This window comes from Coturnix japonica, chromosome 5 (assembly GCF_054131305.1).
Source record: "Coturnix japonica strain WE chromosome 5, WE-NBRP24, whole genome shotgun sequence".
Lineage (NCBI taxonomy): Eukaryota > Metazoa > Chordata > Aves > Galliformes > Phasianidae > Coturnix > Coturnix japonica.
The window spans coordinates 26,916,456-26,936,034 of NC_140667.1; the positions used below are offsets into that span (position 1 = coordinate 26,916,456).

The 19,579-nt window shown below is 41.7% G+C and overlaps 1 protein-coding gene and 1 long non-coding RNA gene across 6 annotated transcripts in view; one reads left to right on the forward strand and one right to left on the reverse strand.

Annotated features, from left to right (window-relative positions):
• Nucleotides 1–528: 528 nt before the first annotated feature.
• On the reverse strand, nt 529–3,166 carry LOC146760726 (uncharacterized). The gene is made up of 3 exons (XR_014946617.1): nt 2,721–3,166; nt 2,170–2,326; nt 529–1,241 (listed from the first exon to the last, which is right to left on the reverse strand). It is a non-coding gene; the product is annotated as an uncharacterized LOC146760726 (long non-coding RNA).
• Nucleotides 3,167–3,456: 290 nt separating this feature from the next.
• The window catches only part of MAP3K9 (mitogen-activated protein kinase kinase kinase 9), a 45,084-nt gene continuing 28,961 nt past the window's right edge, over nt 3,457–19,579 (forward strand). For 3 of the 5 annotated variants that reach the window (XR_014946618.1, XR_014946619.1, XM_015864639.3), the window contains exons 1-2: nt 3,458–4,112; nt 7,308–7,721. Coding sequence is in view for 3 of the 5 variants with exons in the window: in XM_015864639.3 (XP_015720125.1) it covers nt 3,812–4,112; nt 7,308–7,721 (715 nt within the window). In the remaining 2 variants the exon portion in view is untranslated. Of the gene's footprint in view, nt 4,113–7,307; nt 7,722–19,579 lie in introns of all 5 variants that reach the window. The other 2 variants (XM_032444768.2, XM_085548947.1) reach the window with 1 other exon arrangement.

Below are 19,579 nucleotides of genomic sequence, written 5' to 3' on the forward strand. Positions count from 1 at the left end.
ATGAGGGAAACCAACTTTTTACAACGGTAGACAGCGACAGGGCAAGGGGGGATGCTTCTAAACTAAAGGTGGCAACATTTAGATGAGATTTATGTTCAATGCTTCTGGCTCTCCATGGTGAGAGTGCTACCAAGTACCTACCAGTGCTACCAAGTGCTACCAGAGATGGCATCAGAATAAAAATGTGATCTATGTGTCTTTCTACCCACACTCGCTGAAAGATCAAAACAGAATTGGATCCGTTTCCATGTAAGTACAAGGAAATCCCCTTCCAGATGCCTTAAGAAGTATTAAATGTATTCAGAACAGCGTTTGAGTTTAGTCATTACAGTAGATGCACTGTAGGAAAATGTAGAAAGAAGATTTTCTAGTCAAAACTGATACTTTATTCTTCAAAGAAGCTGCTCTAAGTAATTCTGTGAAGAACTTAAACTGTGATTGCAAATAAAAGGAGGCAGCAGGCAAATGTTGCCTGTTCCCTCAAGACAACATGAATAAAAACAATTACTACAGCCCTGTCCTATTTGGTCTTACTTTAGACTGAGGTTTATTCTGAGCAGTAACTTACTGAATACATATCAGAGGAACAAAAAGACACCAGCATCAATAAAGAGAGGGATTGTTTTACTCCAAATGAAAAGTCTATCTCATTTGACAACTGTGTAATGATAGACTTAGCTCAGCTATGGTTTGGGTATAAAGTTACAAATTGGATATGAATGCTGGTATCGGTAATGGATGCTGTTATGTCTTTGTATATCATTTTTCTAATGTACAATTAGAATTAGGAATAAGGTTTCTATCTCTCTCCAGTGGTTTGAAGTCCTCACTAAACCCAAGTGAGACCTAATTTCTCTTAGCTGTGTATCTTTCCATTCAGTTAGAAAACTCATTTGAAACTTTCTCTGATTTTTCTTATATGAATATTGATAAATGTATCAGTGCTACATAGCACATGTGAAATCATACTGCGACCTGTGAGTTCAAAAGATGAATCTTTAAGAAACTCACGTTTTAGACCAGTATTTCCACTGTGCAGTGTTTTCAGTCTTGTTTTATTTTCCAGGTCATCTGTTCCATGCAGATACAGCCATCTGGGAGATTAGCATATATATTTGATGAAGCAGAGCAGAGCTCCCTCTTGTACTGACTCAGATGCTGAAGTCCCAGATTCACAGCCTCCTTCTTAGCCAGCATGGCACAGCCTGTACAGCTTCTGTTGCCAGTGGCTTAACTCTCCCCTGCATGAAGAGAGAACGTACATTAAAGTGATGCTGGTATAGCAGTACTTTTCGAAAGTGAGGAAAAAAGCACAGTCCGGTTTTACAGCCATGCAGTGAGGCAATTTATAATGATAGAAGAATCAATTCGTCAGTGAAGCTGACGTTATTTGAGGAGACATTATCAGTCACTGATCAAATAACTGTCTACTGGCATTAGACACATCTCCAGATTGCTTTATATGGCTCTATCTGTGGTTATAACCATGGAACACAGTTGACATGCATCCTAGGAAATGCATACAAGCCAAATGAGAGCATTAGTGTCAGGATAATTTAAGATGCAATATAAATTACCATGAAATGCATGGGGAGTGAGCTACACTAAGGAGACACACCAAGGAGCATCTCCTTAATCTTTTATACCTTCTAAGTGTGCTGGCAGAGATGTGTTTTCATCAAAGCTATAGGAACAACAGCAGCGACTTTCCAGTACTATGTTGTAGATACTGGTACTATTTCTTATTTCCAGACCTTTTTTCTTCTGTAGCATTTTGATTATTATCATTATTTTGCCTATACAGAGCACACAGAGAAGCAGCCTGGAGCACCAAGACATTGGTAACTAGTGTATGTTTATAACTACGGAGTGGCACATTAGAAAGACAATGTTATGGAACAGCTAGGTCCAGTTAAGAAAGGGAAAGGTGTCAGTGGAAAGAGAAAGCACTGCTTTAATAGTCTACACTTCCACAGAAGACAGGGCAAAAGCTGAGATGGCTGCTCTAAATGTATATGAATAACGGAATGTAATCAGCAGAGCGAGCACAGAGCTTTCGAAGCTAAGGCTATAGGGATAGATCGGCCTCTCTTTTCTAAGAGAGAAGAAAAGAAAAAAGCAAAAAGGAAAATCTATTTTACAAGTTGAACTGGCTGTGTGTCACAATACCGAGGCTCTCCACACGAGGGCAGAGTTCTGTCTCATTAGGTTGCTGCAGCAGACGATCTGAGCATGTATAAAGTCAATTTACTTAAAGTTTTCACCATCAACGCTGCTTTAAAGATTTTGATGTCCTATAGTAGTCACCGAAACATGCTTCAATCAGCTAAAAACGAGAGACATTTATTTTGTTGTGTCTTGTTACATTTTTTATAGGTCAGTTTTTAAAGGATGACATTCACTTTGGACTGTAATTTCCCCATTGTGTGGTTTAAAGAAGCCATTATTTTCCATTAATGTAACCGGGCAGGAAGGTATTGGATGCAACTGAAGGTGTTTTAAATAGAGACATTAACACCACTCCTTCAGATTTCTCCTCAATCATCTACTATTTGAAGTCCAAAAAATTACAGCTACAGCTATTTGTTAACCCAACCAGCTTCCCGATGGAGGTAAGCTAACCTGCCTGTCTGTTGAACAGGAGAGGTCTGCCTTCCCCCACCCCATCCTGTGCCCTTCCATTGTGTTGGCTTTAATGACTGTGTTCCCGTCAGACCAACCTGAAAAGTGGGCTGAAATCTCGCTGCCTTTACAGGGTGGCTTAGCTTTCAGCTGGATGAATGAGCTGAAACGACTCTAGAGCCAGGCAGTCACTGCTGCTGGAGTCAGGAAAGCAGGTCAGGCATGTGACGTGGGGCAGGGAAGTCCCTTTCAGCTGCAGTAACGTTGGATAAGCTCAGATTAAAGGCGAAAACACTGTTTAGTAACAAAAGAACAGACTAGGAGAGTGGTTCGGCCCTGGAACAGGCTGCCCAGGGAGGTTGTGGATGCCCCGTCCTTGGAGGTGTTCAAGGCCAGGTTGGACGGGGCCCTGAGCAACCTGATCTAGTAAAGGTGTATGTTTGGTGGCCCTGCCAGGCAGGGGGGTTGGAACTACACGATCCTTGAGGTCCCTTCCAACCCGGCTCATTCTGTGATTCTGCGTGTGACCGCAGCTCAGCCCTTGGTCTCCTCACGGCACAACATGGCGGCGCCTGGTGCTGAGCGCAGGCGCAGCCCCGCCCCATCCCGCATCCTGTCAGTTGCGGTCCCGCCCCGCAGCCGGCGGCGGGTTCAGGTGTCCCCGCCCATTCCCGTCCCGCCGCCTTCCGCCCTCCCCGCGTCGCGCCGCTTTCCCCAGCCAACGGGAAGCGGCGGCCGCCGATCCGGTGCCCAATGGTGTGGCACGCCGGTGAACGCGAGGCTCCGGCTCGAGGGGGGGGTGGGAGTGTCCGAGAGGGCTCGAGGCCTCAATCAGGTGAGAGGCGGCGTTGACTGACGTGAGAGGCGGCCAATCGCCGCGAGGAGCCGGGCCGCCCCTCCCCTCCCGCCGCCGAAGCTGCCAGAGAGTCAGGTGGCTCCGGGATGCGCGGCCGGGGCGGCAGGCGGAGGCGGGCGGGGAGGAGGGGGATGCGGCGGCGGCCCGGCGGCACGCGCTGCCCGCACTCAACCCTTCCCGCGTTGGGCTGAGGAGGCTCCGGGCCGGGCCGGGCCGCGGCACCTGCTGCCGGGCGGCGCCGGGCCGCATGAACAATAGGCGGCGGTACCGGCCCCGCCGCCCCCCGCAGCGCTCGGCTGCCGCGGGCGCCTCCCCTTATGGAGCAGCCTCGCCATGGAGCCCCTCACAGCGCTCAGCCAGGAGGGCGCGGGCGGCGGGGAGCCGGCGGGCGGCGGGCCGCTCTGGACGGCCGTCTTCGAGTACGAGGCGTGCGGAGAGGACGAGCTGAGCCTGCGGCCGGGAGACGTGGTGCAGGTGCTGTCCCGGGACTCGCAGGTGTCCGGCGACGAGGGCTGGTGGACGGGGCAGATCGACCAGCGCGTCGGCATCTTCCCCAGCAACTACGTGAGCAGCGGCGTGCAGGGGGGCGGCCCGGAGCTGCGTGCCCGCTACCCGCCGCCCCCCGCCATACAGCGTAAGGAGGGAAGGAGGGAAGGAGGGCGCCGCGGGGCCGAGCAATGGGGGTGGGAGGGAGACAGAGACCGGGGCCAACGCGGCAGGGAAGGGCCCGGGCGGTGGGAGCGGTGCGACTCGGCCCGGCCCTCGGTACGGACAGCCCCGCGAGGGCGGGAGGCGGCTCGGCCCTGCACGGCGCGGGGCTGCACCGGGGCCTTTCCTGACGGGTTCGCGTTTATCGCCGGTTCCCTTTGTTAAATCCTTTGCTTTTGTGGGCTGTCAACCTTCAAACGGTTGAAGCTTCGTGGCTGGGCAGCGGTTCAGCCTCTGCTGGCTCCCCTTTACGAGTGTCCTTAAGGAGAGAGAGGTTGCTGCATGGGAAGCAGTTGCTTTCTGCAGTGATCATTCGTTACTAGTATTTCTTAGTTATTTCCCTTGCTCCTGACCAGAAGTATATTGTCTTTTACTCCTTTGTTAATTTGTGTTAGCAGGTTCCCTTTTGCCATTAAAAACACTGCTCAGAAGCACCTCTGAATGAGTTTTATCAGAGTTTGGCTATTTGGGCCTACCTGAGCGTTGCACGATTAAGGTGTGATGCTGAAAGTACGGAGGGGTTGGTTTGTACCTAATTTCAAAGCAATTTTGAAGCCTTTGAGCCATTTTACTTTTGCTTGCTCTTGCTGCTGCATACAATTGCAGAAAGTGAAACAAGATGGAATGGCTGTTAGTAGTAGATCTTGTTTCTATCAATACTGGCAATTCAGGCAAGAATGAAGTTATGGGGTTTTTTTTGTTTGATTTTGGTTTTTTTTTTTTCTTGTGAGAGCAGAGATAAATCTTCAGTTTAGTAGCCTTTGCTAGGAAGTAGAAGGAGTAAAAAGATACTTTGCCCTATCTGGGACATATCTCCAAGGAATACAACTAATAGCTTCTTTTTTTTTTTCCCCTTATTCCACATCTGCTTGAAAGCATTTAGGTGCAGAGCTCAGTAATTCTTAGAATCGCCCTTGGAAGTACAGAAAGAGTGTTGGGCAGCAGCAGGGTTTGCTTTATTGCTGGAACAGTATAGTGTATTTTTTCCCACATGCAGAAAATGCTGCAAATGCTCATTAGATTTTGCCTTGTGAGAGCTGGGACGAAACACTCCTACAGGAATTCTTGAAGTCTCTGCTCCTCTCCTTCTTTGTCCTGCTTAAGCACAGGCTTTATAACTATGGATTCTCCTGCCCTATTACGCTTTCTGTGGCAAGGTAGTTCAGGAACAGTTGTGGGGTCGCACCATCTCCCTTTACCCTTCTGTTGCCCTAAAGGATAGCACTGCCTCTTTTCTCAAGTAAGCAACTTGAACTCATAGAACTTATTCCCCTACATTAAGTTTTTAATATGCTAAAGGGCTCTGGTGATGGTGTGGTGTTTGGACAGGTGGAAAGGTTGGTAGCTGTTGAACTGAATTTTGTAACTTGATGTTATAAATCTATCTGCCCTTTATAAGGAGTGATGCTCCCTTTTAGAGATGGCACTGCTAACTTGAGAGCTATTTTGAGTAACGATCCACTGTTAACTTGCTTATGTAGTGCAGAGATGTAATTTGTAGCGGGGTGTCATTCTAGAGATGTGCACCTCAGTGCAGGGGCTATTTTTAGTTGCCTGATGTTTATCTTCATGTATCACAAAGGTGTTGGAGTGCAAGGTCTTGAGACATTGCTTCTGCTGAGAGTCGTAGTAGTGAGTAACCGCACACTTCCAGCCATGCTGACAGTGTTCACCCGAGCCTCACCCTCATACCCTGAAGGACAACTACCAAGCATGCTCCCCTTGCATCCCTGTTGAGGCTGTCAGCGATGGGTCCATTTGTAGGACCCTCATTGACATAATGGGCTCTTATGCATGACAGACTCGGCTAAGTAGCTTAATCATACGGTGTAATAAATACTGATTAAACAACTATTGCTTTGCAATTGTCAACTTCACCACTGGTTCATGGCACAGAGGCTCGGTAATTCCTTATCAGTCCTGGACCAATGATAGCACTCCTTGAGTTCTACAGCTATACAGCCTGCACCCTGTATGTTCCCATTGTCTCTGCAGTTTATTATAGCACATCTGATAAATTAACTTGAGCTTAGAAAAGGGGTTAGTGTGTTCAGAAAGATAAGGGGAAATGAGTCTTTCGTGTGCTACTGTTGCAGTACAGCCGAGTCTGTGAAATTCAATCAACACAAAATACTTTTTTAATTAAAAAGCTTGTCTAAAAGTGAGCTTTTTCCCGGTTAAACTACTTTTGAGGATGAGAAGGCCGGTCTACATTGAAGAAACGAGGCCTTTTCTTCCTGGCTCGGCCGCCGCGGCCCCGGGGGGAGCTGTCCGTTCAGCACCACCGCTGTCCGGCTGCGGGCTGGCTGTGCTCGCAGGCTGCCAGTCCTGCTGTGGGCTTACGTGTTTGTTTCTTCTCGGACTTATCATTGACTCTATTGTTCGTGGAACAATAGAGAAAAGAAAACAGGCATTCTTGTTACTCACAATCTGCGCTATACAGTAGTAAAAAATTGTTTGCCTTATTGCTAGCTCCGCGTACTCAGTATGCAGTCTGATCCATCTGTGTGTCACACAATTGTCAGTACTGTCAGAATTGGCGGAGAGATCTCATGGGGAACAAGTCTGCAAAGCCTTTAAAGTATGGGGAAATAAGGTTGATTTTGGAAGGACTAAAAGATTGTTAGTGGCAATTGAATAAAAAATTTCAAATATGGGATGAATTCAAGAGAAGATGTGTTTGATGTTAACTTTTAGCTCTATAACATTAAGCACTGTAGTCACATCGGTGAAGATTAGCATGTGGATGTCTCTTGTTTTAGTTTTCAAAATATTGCACTATCATTGAGGGCAAGAAATTTGGATTTATCCTTAATAGTATTTCAGCATGTTAAGATGATGATGTTTTTAAGTGTGTCATGCACAGTTGTGATGTTGAAATCATGACCATTGAGTAACTGCTGTATGTAAGTTTTAATAATACTACAAGTTCTTTTTTACTGTACTAGTTCTTAAAGAAGTATTGTCAGAAGGCACTTCTACTTCCTTCTGTGCAAGTCTGAGTAGAAAATTGGCCCATCTTATAAGGATAAGGGTGAGGTTGGGCAGCATGGACCTTGAGTTAATATACAGGCTGCATAGTTTCTAAAAATTTACTTATTTTTTTTTCCTCTTTTCCTAGTCTTGGAGATCGACTTCTCAGAACTTGTTCTGGAGGAAATCATTGGCATAGGGGGCTTCGGAAAAGTATATCGAGCTGTGTGGATAGGAGATGAGGTTGCTGTTAAGGCAGCTCGCTACGACCCTGATGAGGACATCAGCCAGACCATTGAGAATGTCCGCCAAGAAGCCAAGCTCTTTGCAATGTTAAAGCATCCCAACATCATTGCCCTCAGGGGCGTGTGTTTGAAGGAACCCAATCTTTGCTTGATCATGGAGTTTGCCCGTGGAGGATCGTTAAATAGAGTGTTGTCTGGTAAAAGGATACCTCCTGACATTTTAGTGAACTGGGCAGTACAAATTGCAAAGGGAATGAACTACTTGCACGAGGAAGCAATTGTTCCTATAATTCACCGTGACCTGAAGTCCAGCAACAGTAAGTGCCATATGCTGAACAGTAAGGGTACTGGGATAAATTTTCAGAAAGAAATAGTATATAGAAGAGAGAGGTATAACACTAATTTAGGAATCCTTTCTTGTGAACCACTGTATCCTCTAAATTAATCCCAGAGGGGTTTAGTTGTCTACAGTATGGTGCTACAGACCACAGAAAATCATGTAAACACTATTACTTCATGGAAGTGACTTAGGTGACCTATAGCTATAACTGGAGTATGTTTCTGTAGTAGTTCTCGTAACTACAATACCTTATTTCTTCTGGCACTTCAGCAGGCTCTGATGTGTTGGAAAGTGCTTTTGAACTTAAACTGTGCACGTTCTTTCTACTTTTTTGAAGGATAAAGATGTCTTTTGGAAGGATTAACACTGAAGCTTTTATTTTACTTGCTATATTTTCCTTTTTGTATGAGATATAAGCCTAATTTCCTTACGGGAGATAATCTCTACCAAGTGGGAACTTCTCCTAATCCCTCACAGAGCTAGTGTTGACAGAAATGTTGGTTCAGGAAAATGAAATGAACGAGTACACCGAAGTATAGAGGTGATGTTTGTGGTGCCTTACATGGGAGGCAGCTGACCCATTAAATTACATGGACTTGAGCATCAGTAATTATGATTCTGAATTCTACTTCATGAAAGTAATAGCACTGTTGTCGTCAGTATAAGGTGGGTTTTTTTTTTTTTTTTTTTTTTTTTTTGTTTTTTTTTTGTAGTATATCTGTTTTCTTCTCCAAACTTTACTTTTAAGTCAAATGCACACATGCAACCATTATTTATGAATGTTAGAGCAGACTGTTGCAGTGGCTTAAAGATCCTCTCCATCCTGATGTCAGCTTGCAACTGTTTGGCTTTGGCCTTTTTCTGTACTTATTTCTTGTCTAGATGGCAAAAGAAATCAACTATCTGCATGTTAACTGCAGTGATTTAGTTAGATGTGTTAGTATGAATCCATTTTTATTTATGACTTGAATTAATAAGTCATGCTATGAAATGGGTGGCTGAGATGCAGGCACATGCCCTCCTTTGCATTGAGGACAGTATCATCTAGCAGAGGTCTGGCAGATGGGAATTTTAATATCTTAAATAGATTTGCTAGAGCTACTATTAACCATTACGATGCTATAAATTTCAAGTCTGCAGAATCTTTCTATGCTATTTTGGCCTTAAATTGTTTTTCATTTATTTTTTTTCTTTGCTTTAGAACTAACAGTGTACATTCACTGCCAGAAGTATTAGTTTTTATTGGTGAGTTTGAAAATAGAAATCAATTTGAAAATTCGTAGTTTCTATATTACTCTAATGCTACTAAAGTTTCCCTTTTTTTCTTGAAAAATCAAGGCAATCTTAATACCTGAACTTCTTCCCTTTCAAGTAGCAATATGTGTGGGCACATTAATAAAGTGAGAAAAAAGATCAAGTGGTTGTGTTGATTAAGGAAAGACTGGCTTCATCTGTGAAAAAGAAATAATTAAGTTAAGAGTTGCTTACCTAAGCAAGTACTTGCTGTCTTTATTTCCCTAGCAGGCTGTTAAGACTTGATTGCTTAATGTCTGAACGTTTTTGAGGCTTAGAAGGAAAGCTAATTATAAAATAAAATGCTGTTTTGTTCAGACTAGAGACTGTTAGTTGTGAAAGGGAAATGTACCAGACAGAGTACCAGTGAAATGAGAGGGACATTGGCACACAGGATTGCCAACGAAACTCAGATATGGGTGTTAGAAAGCATCTGTTCTGGCAGCAAAAAAAAAAAGCAAAGTCTCTTGTCACAGTGATTCAGCAGTCCATAACTTGTGCTGCACTGTAAATCTTCAGTGAGAAGTGGAAGGTTCTGCTAAGTACATTGCTAGAATTTTCCTTATTTGGGAAGAAACAATTGGAAAGGAATAATCAATGAGAATGCCTGTTGAATGATTCCAGGGTGTTCTGTGTTTGGAACAGAGTGGGGGAGGATTTCTAATGATTATAGAGTATTGCATCATGATGTATATATTATTTATGTTTTGTATGCACCTATATGGGAAATCACAGCTTGAACCACTGATTAATCAGCTGAGGCAAGTGTTGGGTCAGCTGCGGGAGCACAGGTGAGAGTAATTTAGCTGTGCTCCTGGAAGGAGTGGAGCTTGACTCCACCTCCTCTAAGACCTCATTTAAGGGCTGACCACCACTGAGGCAGCATCTCTTGGAGATTGCTCCCTAGTGGAGATTGCCTCAGATTTCCAGTCAAGGCATTGACATTGGTGAGTTTTCCTTTGCTAATAACCTTTGACTATCTACCATCATCTTTGTTAACATCTTTATATTAGCCAACCTTACGTTACCTAACTTTTCTATTGCTGTGGATGGTTGAGAACAAATTAAGTTATTAGCTTTATGATTGAAGAATTGCAAGCTTGTTGCTTTTTTTAATTACTTTGGTACAAGTTTGCACCCACCTACTGGATAGACATTAATGCATCTCTGCAGAAGGAACAGCTTCTGCTTGCCAGATCTTGGGAAAGACTCTTGGAGGCAACTTCTGTCATGTACTGAACGTCTACCACTGCTCTAGAGCTGCCGTGAGAGCATCAGCTGTACTCATCTACTGATTTGTACTGTCTAAGTTTAGTAATAGGTACTTGTACAGTTCTTCTACATCTCCACCTGCTGTCTTGGACTTGTGCTGACTGTCTGAAGCTGCAGGAGTCATCAATATGAGAGTCAGGGATTTAGGTGGGAGAGTGGGAAGGAACAGTTGGCTTAAAGTCAAATTTCCTGCTGGAGTAGTAGAAAATCAGATAACGCTTTGCTTTCAGATGCCTGCCTATGTTGAGGCAGATACAGATCGCATAAGGACAATTCTTCATGCTAAACCTCCTGAAAATAGTTGTGTTATGCTTGAAATAGTGAAATAAGTCAAATGAACATCTTAATTCAAGTCTGAGAAATTACCCAATTATATATAAGGATTTGAACATATCCTTTTTAATCTGAAGTATTGCAGTTCTATTTGTGGACTCAACTAGTTGGTAGCCCCCAAAAAACGGAATTTGTTTTCAACATTTTGGATGGCATAGTAAAGAACTGGTTTTCATTGCTTTAGTTTACAACTCCATTTTGTATGGAGATTAAACATAGTGACGTTATTTGGGGATTCTGGGAGGTGTAGTTCCTTGAGGTTTTCTCAGTCAAAAAACAAACTGTCATGATTTTGTTTTCCTTTTAATCAAAAACTTAAGCATCTTATTTTTGTTCCTCCGTTTTTCTTAATTAATTTGAATTTTTTGTTATCTTTTTTGTTTGTTTTTGTTTTTAATTATTAGTCCTAATACACCTACAGGGCAAAACATGTCCTGTAAATTTTAGAAGAAGTGTTCATTTGAGTTAGAATTCTAATGTAAACTTTGAAGGTGAAGTTCTGAGCTGCCTGTTCTCATTGCTGGATGTTACTGGGAAATGAGCATATGAAATCTTTACAGAACAGATTGCACACCTGTGTCTTATTTTTAGAGATCTGAAATTCTTCTGCTGAATGTCAGTTTGCAGCAAGTCCAGAGGGTGAGTGTTCCACAGGAGTTACCATCTCACATGTTAGCATATAGCTACAGAATAGAAAGAGGGTAACCCAGGAAAGCTGTTCAGTTCTGCTGTGAAGGGATCTTTTTTCCCTTGCATTTGATTCAAGAGACTCAGTTCTTTTTATATGAGAAATTAATCTTCTTTTAATCTGTTGACAGAATCATCTGACTTCTTTCTTTTCAGCTGGTGGTACTGTTAACCTTTGCCTCTTCTCCTGCGTGTCAGTGCTCCACTGAGCATCTGCCATGGAATTGTTAGTAGGCCTCTCCTAGTGCAGAGGCTCCTAAATAATGGAAATATGGAGCTATAGGAGGAAAGAGGGAAAAAAAAAAAGCAGTAGGGAATGCGCACTGAAGGAAACATCATTGTGCTTTGAACAGCTTTTGGTGTTTCTCATCTTTCTCATCTGATTGGAGTCATGTTTCTGGCCACAGGAAGGTGTTTGGTCTCTAATGCCTAAGATCAAAAAAGGCAGTCCTGCTGGTTTCAGTGAAGCCCTGTAAATAATCAAGCTGTTTCTATCTGTCTGCCAGCATTAGATATGCCAGCATTGTTAGAGGAATAATGCCAGTTAACTAATGCTGCAGAGAACTAGCAAAAGCATATTTGCCCTTTTTTTTTTTTTTAGCTGGCTCAGCAAAGTATGATTGGTCTTTGCGCAGCACTAAGATTTTGCTGAGGGTACTGATGCTACTTAGCAGCTTTTATAAAGCATTTTGCTATTTGCGTTCCACAGAGTGGCACAGATTAGCAGGGAAGTGACATGTCCAAGGTCAAAGAAAGAGGTAAGGACAGCTCAAAATAAAGCCCAGCAGTTCTGATTCATTCATATCGGTAGTACTTGCCTGTTCATTCAAGGTCTTCACCTCACCACCTCCTAGGAGGACCAAGGTGAGTCTGTGGTATCCTGAGATTTAAAACTTTTGCTTTCTGAAAATCTCCCGAGTCTGCAATAGCTTTGATTATTAGTTTTGTACAGTTAAGCATTTTTTTTGCTGGTAAAAATGCTAATAAAGCTGAGTTATGGTCTATAAACAGTTGTTAATAGGAATTAAAATGATTTTTTTTTTTAAACTACAGTCAAACTTTAGAAGTGAGGATGGTTTGCAACTAGTTCAAGTCCGATTTCAGGACAATGTGACTTGAATATTAAATAGCAATGCTGCTGACATGTGATCGGTTATCTCATTTCTTAGTGCAGTATTGGGATCCCAATCTATTTGTAAGTGATGTTCTCCCTGTTGGTCAATTCTGAGATGAAAAAATGCTTAATGTAAGCCTCTTGATCTGACTGATGGTATCACAGAGTAAAGTTTTCTCAGGGTCTGGTTAATGCACGTTGTCAGAGCAGTTTGCAAGTCTACACTGCTATTGCTGCTTCTCGCACTTCAATGTAATTTGCTGAGTAATTCTCCAGTGTTGTACTTTCTACCCAAATGGATTTCCTTTGTCAGTGCTATGAAATGAATGTGAGTAATGCTTCGTCTAAAGCATAGCGAAACTATTTTAAGGACATCTGAGTACTCTGTGCTGCGTGGATTATTGATTTGGCTTCAGTTGGTTGGTCCTTCTCCTGTGAGAGGAAAGTGAGATAAAAGTAATATTTTTGACAAAAGCTGTGTGATTAATTTTGATTAAAATAGTCCATATAGTAAAACCAAGTCTTTTATACTGCCAGAGTATATTCTTGGAGGTGATTAAAGATGGCTTTTTAGATCTGTAGTGGAAATGCTAAGTCATGGCTTGAACCAGAGATTGAGCACCTGGTGGAAAGGCAGGACCAACCCAGGGAAGCTCAGGTGCATGCGATGAACAGGATCATCTGCTACTACTTTGGTTGCCCAAAGCCCTATCCAGCTGGCTTTGAACACTTCCAGGGATGAGATGTTAGGCTTTCCCAATATTTCTCCTATTTGGGTGTATGTCTAGGAAAAGATATTACAGAGAATAACCTTCCATTGGCCTTGATTTTTTAATTTTTTTTTTAAACATTGTGAAATGATCCTCGAAAGGAAAAAAATCACAACTTTTATCGTCAACAGAAAATTGTGTCTAATTCTACTTACTGAAGTATTATCAATCTTGACTTTGATCGAAATTTTGTTTGTAATCATTCATGTAACGTGACTTTGATATGATTGTGGTCATCTGGCAACTGAAGGACATGCCTAATGTTTCATCACATTACTCTGTAGCTCACTGATTAAAGAGCATAAGTCAGAACTGAAAGCAATCTAACACCTCAAAAAGTGGACATCTTTCTGATGGTTTTGGTGAGCTTTTCTGTTGCCTTTTGTGGACTTGTGCAATGGTGCAGGACTGCCCTCTTTCTCAGCAGCTGGCAATTTCTTTTACTCAGCTTAATGTAAAGCTGCAGTATTTAAGGAAGCCTGGATTTTACTGTAGTCAGCTCTAGTTTTGTGTTGATTGGACATTTCTGAACCTGTTTACGTTTGTTGGGATTAGTGGAAATATGCTTCTGTTTTCTTAATGCTTGCACTAAAGTCTGACTTAAAAAACAGACCTAAAAACTTTAGATGTGGATTTTTTTGCTGCTTCCTACGGAGTTTTTAAGGCCCCTTTTACGTTCTGGATTGTGGAATATCCATCTGTTCCAGAAATTAAGGATATTTGGTATTTGTTAATTGATTCATAGAGATGTCTTAATTGAACCCAAAGCAAGACGGTTCTGTATTCCTTTCCCATCATTAGTTTCATGGTTAGGTTTGTCTGGAAATGCTCCCTCCGAACTAGCATTATTATTAAGCTTTTTGGAAAGTCTCCTGAGTGACAGTGAATGTTATTCATGTGATTCTACTTTCCTTGTTCCCTTTTATTTGTTTGTTTTTACTGTTGCCTGATACTGTTCTTATACTGAACTTGTTGCAAGCTTTTAAACTGATACAATTTGACAAAGTACTGTATTGGGTGCAGAGATTGTTATGATTTTCCTTGGAGCATTTAACTGATAATGAAGAATAAAATGATCCAAGCCTGAGCAAGAAGGTTGTTCTAATGTAAGCAGTATGTAGGATTTAATCTGAATCCGGAGTCAAACAGCACCATTTTTCCAGTGAAGTCACCTGAGTGTTCTCCAGGAGCATTCTAGGTGTTTAGTACCAGATCACTAAAGCAGTAAGACTTCTTCAGCTTGGCTAGGAGAAAGGATGGATTCTAAATTTACTATGGCTCTGGAGGCCTTTCCTATCCCCTCCCCCTCATGCATTAGCTCTACAGTTACTATACTGCACGGCTTAAATTCTGAGAACTGCTGTGCTGTCACATCCATCACCTCTTCTAGGTTGATAGAAGAAGACAGTTGGCCAGCTTTATGGCTTTAATGAACCCTCACGTAGCCAATAATTCAAATACTTCTCCATTTCAAAGTGTGTGTGTATATATTTTAATGTGATGTTACAGAATGGTTAATAATAGAAATTATTTGTTTATTACTTAAAGGCAACGCTTATGTTCTTTGGTTTTCCTTGTAAGATGTAATATTTTTAGCAGGACTTGAATTCTGTGGTGTACAGGATGTTAGGGAGCAATGTGTAACCTTCTGCGCAGCAAGCAGACTTTAGAATGAAGATGCTCTCCTTCTGAAATGTACAACAGAGTACACAACAGAAGGTAGGTGAAGGCTGCATGTGGAAAGCTCGGACTCAGTCCACGTGCGGATCTGTTAATCACTTTAAGTACTTTGAATGTGGGATCAGGAGCAGATTGCTCATTATCTGGATACTTGGGAAGCAAAGCTGTGCAGGCTGACTATGGAAGATACAACTAAAATTACAATTGAAATTTTGGCAAGCCATTACACTACAGGATTTTATTTTGGAGCAAGTGTTTGAAATCCTTTCCCGAAAGCTTAGTTCTCTGCTCAAGGCAGGATGCTTTTGTACTTCCAATGGGATTTAGTAATTAAAAAAAAAATAAATACCCAGCAATCTTAGTTCCTCATCCCTCTTCCAATGACACTGCTTTTTTGTCCTGTTAGTCAGAATGTAGGCTTACTAGCTGCCTTCTGGCTCTTGAGACCATGCATCTCAGAGAATGCAGCAATGTGAAGAAATAAACTAAGGCTGTCCTTTTCTTAAGTTGTCTGACGTGTTTCCCTCCCCCAATGTCATTTGAGCTGAAATTTATCTTTGGAGATTTTGCTTGTTCATGGGAGGGGTGACTGGGACTGGAACAATCATAGGAAGTTCAGCAAAGCCATCCTCTTCTATGCAAAAGTATTTTCATTTCATCTGTATGTACTTTTCTTGTTCAAGTAAGGATTGTTCAAGAGCTATGGTGCTATACTGAATGCTTGCTATTACTGTAGTACTTACTAAATAAGAGACTTGAAGTTTTGACAGAATGTCTTTATGTTTCTTTGGAGAACAGTGAAATTTTCTAACTTTTTTTATTTTCCAGATAAAGATAACAAGTTGTAATTGGACCATACAAGGGATGAAAAATACTTGTCTTTTTTTTGTTTTTCTCAACTGGTCTCCAGAATAAAAGTGAAACTATGTTGAAAGGAACATCAAAACATTCCAGTAGCTGAAAATGTTTGGACTCAAAATAGATCTGTCAGACAGTTAAGTGGACTTGGACAAACTGAAGATTCTACCTAGGTTGTAAGGAGAAGAGTACAAAAATGTTTCAAACTGAAATTGGCTGTCGTAACTGTGAAATTCCAATGTGTGTGTGTGCCAGGGAGGAAGATGAAATGTAAGTGTAGTATTTAACTTTTGCATTCATGGACCCTTTCCTCAGAGGAGAGTTCTTCAGAAAGTGCCTTCTGAGTTGATCTAGCTTGGCTAACTGTATTCTGTAGTCTGCAAAGCAGGTCGTTTGAAAACACACAAGGTCGAGTGAAGAGCTTTTGTTCAAGACAAGGTTTCATGTAATGGATTAGCATGTTCTGCTGTGGGCTGGGTGAGAGAGTCTGGATTGGATCCTTTAACGTTAATCAGTCTTCTCCCCCTCCGGTATGCTTTCAGCTTCACCCAGCCTCTAAATGACTTCTGAAACTTGTGTAAGGCTTATTTATTTATTAGTGTGGGGGGGGGGGGGGGGAGGTGTAAATTTGGAATTTCCTTTGGAAACGAGGTCAGAATATCCTGTTTCCTTCAATTCTTGCACTTGAGGACGCTTCTCCCTGTCAGGGAGAAGTTTTATTGGCAGTACTTCCTTATAGGGATGTGGATTGCCCTTAAATCCTTCAGTGGAAAAGTCTTGCAGCTTTCAAACTGAAACTCTGGTCATGTTGTGCATTGAAAGATCTCAGAATGAATGAGCATTGTTTTCTTCAAAGATTTTACTCTGTTCATTTCTTTTAGAAAAGCTCTTTTATCTGGCATTTGGACTCAATATCTGGTATTTCTTGTAGCTCATGAACTTTCTTAATAGAGGACGTGAGTATCTTGAGGCTTATCTGTTATCTGATAAAACTTCCATGTTTTTCTTTTTTTTTTTTTGCATTTTGGTAAGTGAAGCCATAGCGATCTGTTCTGCTTGCCTGATAGAGCAAGAAATAAAATGCGTCCAATATCCCCACTCAGAATGAGTGCTCAGCTGCAGCAGAAGTCTTTCACATTCCAGTTACTACAGGATAAGCATTAGTTCCCCTTTGTAGCTGCTTGCTGACCTTTACTGCTGTCAAAAACAGTGATCGTAGAGTAACAGTGAGTCAGATATGCATAGATGAGTGAAGGCCTGTTGGGGGGGGGTTGGGGAATTCTGTTACTAGATTGTTGTATAGGAGGTTGAGTATCTCTGAAGTGATTTAACTGCGGAAAAAAATCATGGTACTGTTTGAGAATGACTCTACTGTGTGTAAGCAGCTCTATGTTTTTTTTGTGTGGATTTAAATTCATCTGCTTTTTTTTTTTTTTCTTCAGCCTTGGAGTTCTTAAGTAGTGGTCTTCTCAATTTACAACCTAACAAAATAGGAATGGATGTAGTGAAGCAGTGAGAATAAAGGAAAAATCCTGCATGAGCCCAGATAAGGAGGTGGGAGACCAAGTCTTTGCAAGTAGTTAGATGGCTACTTAGTGATTTAACTATTATAGTTACGTAGTTCTGCATCAAGTAAAATTACATTCTAATCTTATTTATAACCTTTCCTTGATAGTGTCACCCACCTACCACTGTAGCTGCCGCCTTGTCCACTACTTGGCCCTGCTCAGGAGTGAAAAGGCAGCTTAATCCAACTGTCCAAAAGTGTGGTTGAAAAATGTAATAATTCTCCTGAAAGAAACAAGTAGAGACAAATGTTACTGTTACTGCCTTCCAGGGGAAGTTTGTGTTTGATAGGTTCCTTCAGCTATTGTAACGAGAGAAGAAAGAATTAAAACAGTATCTGTTAATGTTGCCAAAGATAATGTTCTTTATTTCTCTTGTGAAAATCTTGTGAAAGTAAGGTACCTCTTTTCATGCATACTAAGGGCAGTGCAGTGCAGCCCCCTTTGGGATTTCTTGCAGTGCAGGCAGAATTCTTACATGTACATTGATGAAGCAGTATGAAGGTGTGTGCTCCTGCCTTTTCATTGCCGTTGTATCTTTGTCTAATCTGTTTCTGGTAGATGCATGAGGAGTGAAAACACAGCTGCTTAATATCTGAAAATGAATTCCTTCTTCCAGAAAGGTTTTGTGCATTTGACAAACACGTCTGCCATTGACTTTTCAGATGTTTCATTGATCATTAGCGCAAGTGGTGCGAAATGCAATGAACTGTGACTTCCAGCTGCCAATGTGCTACCAAGGGCATTTTTATTTAAGACTAATTTAACAACAGTATCATTCTGATTTAGATTTGCTGTCCTCCTAATAGAACAGTATGTTTCTGGAAACTTTAATTAAAAGAATTTTAGAGCACTAACAAAATCTTGCAGCTACGAGTACGTTGACTTTCACCAGATGGTTCTCTGACATCTGATATTCCAAGTATTTTCAGTGCAGTTCAGTTTTGCTGGCTCTTAGGAAGTTAAACAGTGGGGCTGAATCATGAATGGTAATAATTCTTCAGAGTCCCTGTAATGAAGTTATTACTAAAACCCTAGTAGTGCAAATGACATATCTAAATGATGTGCATTTGTCTTCATGACTGCCTGATCAAGGGCAGATGTTGCTTGGAGCTAACAGGGCCTTTTTGGATCCATTCTTTTCTTGTTCTCTCAACTGGGACACCTTGTGATATGGAAGGGCTGGCTTGTTGGGCAGGATTAATCTGAGCTATAATGAATTCCTCCCTGACAAGCACTTATTTTCTGAAGGACAAGTTCAAAGGAATTCAAAGGAATATTTCAGGAATATATGCAAATTTATGTAGTGTTTCTGGGTTATTATTCCTGTCAGTACATGTTCCATGAGGTATCCCTCACCTGAAGTTGCTACAACTTAGTTTAAATCTCCGTGTTTTGCTTTGCACATGCTTTAGGCAACAAACATAATGTTGGTGATTTGCTGCTTCCTAAGAGGTAGGTTAACTGGGTTTTTTGGTATAGATGCTCTCTCTCTGGCTGTTTCTGTTGACTTATCAAAAATAACTGTGTTTGGCAACAGTTCTGCTCTGAGTGGTCACATCTGTTTGCAGATGATGGCATGGTAGGTAAGTTAAGTACAAATTCTGCAAGTGTGCGGAGTACCTTATCTGTGTTGTAGTCTGTGATAGATTCTGGCAAGTGCAGAAGATGTGGTACTTGCAGAAGAGGACTTGCACTGAAAGCAAATGGGAGGCAATAACTGGTTATGTATCAAGCCCACAAGAGAGAGGCTGTATTGATCTGCAAGAGTGAAATGCATGTGTGGTGTCCTAGCAGCCTGGCTTGTATTCACCAAAAAGGAGATTAAGGGAGAAACTGGAAGGAATTGATATTTCACCTATTTACAAGATTTACAAGATACTTCATTGAAAACTGAGTGCAGGAGGGAGAGCTGAGGCTTTGGGCTTGTAAGTCTGACAGATAGGCTAGGGAGATTCTTGACTGTCAGAAACCTGTTGGTATTGACTGGGATGAGGAGAACTGTTTCAGATTCTAGAGAGAGCTATAATTCTTAACACTATTTTATGCAATTTTAGGTTGCAGTTTGTTACTATAAGGAAATAAGAGAGAAACCAAGGATGTAACCAAGGAATTGAAGACTTGAAGCAAATGCAGCTATTTTATTGTCCTTCTCTGTGGGCTTTTGTTATGTTAATTTATCGTACAGCCTGTATCTGACAAAAGAAAAAGTTTATGGATACAAAGGGTCTGTGTAAGTACTAATTATTTTCTTAGATGTACA